Below are 1,064 nucleotides of genomic sequence, written 5' to 3'. Positions count from 1 at the left end.
GGAACACGCTGTTCCGGGCCCCACCGCTCTGTGCGGCAGGTCTGGGCCAGAATCCAGCCTGCACCTCAGCCCGCACCCCCCCCCAAGGCCTGCACGCAGCTGGGCTGGCCCAGGACGGCTCTGGGCAGAGGGGCCCCTCCGCTCCCACGTAAAGATGAGGAGAAAGCGCGCAAGCATACCTGTAGGGGTTGATCATCTCCTCAGTGACAAAATTCAAGTAATTCCTGGAATGCAGAGCAGAGTTTAGCTGTGCGCCCCTCCCGCCCTCGGAGGCGGGGAGGAAGGCGGGCCCCACAGGCCCTCCTGGCTGCTCTGGGCTGCTGCAGAGGGACCCTCGCCCACCACCCCGGGTCCTCGGGGGCAGCGACACACGGAAGCCACGGCCACAAGCCAGGCCGCCCCTCACCAGGCTCTGCGCGCGGGGGCAGACAGCACCGTCTCTGAGGCAAACGCATAGCCTGGCCGGGGCCGACTCCCACCCCAGCCCGGGAGCGCAGGGCTCAAGGCCGCACGGGGGACTGATACCCAGGGTCTGCGGGACCTGTGGGCACATCCGGGCCCTCCAGGCTCAGGTGGCCCTGTCCATCCCGACCTGCCCGCCAGGCATTGCCCTCAGGCCCTGGGCAGCTGGCCTGAGAGTGGGGACCGGAGCCAGAGACCAGGTGGAGGGCCGGTGGCCGGCTTCCACTGCAGTGGGTGGGCAGTGCCTGCAGGCCAGCTGGCCCAGCCACTGCCGCCTGCGGTGAGGGGCCACTGCCCAGGGGCCGGGCTCTTTGGGAATCTCGGGAAGGGTGGCTGAGATTCAGACTTCTGGGTGCTCAGCGCCACCCCCACGCCCGTGTGGAACCCACCATCCCCCGTAGGCGAAGAGGCCGCTGTACAAGGCCAGCACGATGTTGCCCACGTCCAGCTTAGTGCCTGCAAAGGAGCGTCTGGGGTCCAGATTGAGGACGTCACCTGGCAAAGGCCACACAAACAGAAAGGCATGCGGGGTCAGAGAGCAGCGCCGGGACCACGCCCCCGGCCCCGGAATGCTCCGAGCAAGACGCGGTAACAAACAAACG

General features: G+C 68.0%; 1 protein-coding gene across 1 annotated transcript in view; it reads right to left on the bottom strand.

Moving 5' to 3' along the window:
- The window catches only part of SLC7A5 (solute carrier family 7 (amino acid transporter light chain, L system), member 5), a gene marked incomplete at its 5' end in the record, with an annotated part of 15,086 nt that overhangs the window by 4,090 nt on the left and 9,932 nt on the right, over positions 1–1,064 (bottom strand). The window contains 2 exons of the mRNA XM_012722859.1: positions 180–224; positions 852–957. Of these exons, the coding sequence (XP_012578313.1) occupies positions 180–224; positions 852–957 (151 nt within the window). The remainder of the gene's footprint in view (positions 1–179; positions 225–851; positions 958–1,064) is intronic.

The sequence above is a fragment of the Condylura cristata genome, unplaced genomic scaffold (assembly GCF_000260355.1).
Source record: "Condylura cristata isolate star-nosed mole 26May11 unplaced genomic scaffold, ConCri1.0 scaffold00009, whole genome shotgun sequence".
NCBI lineage: Eukaryota > Metazoa > Chordata > Mammalia > Eulipotyphla > Talpidae > Condylura > Condylura cristata.
This window is presented reverse-complemented; position numbering and strand designations above follow the sequence as displayed.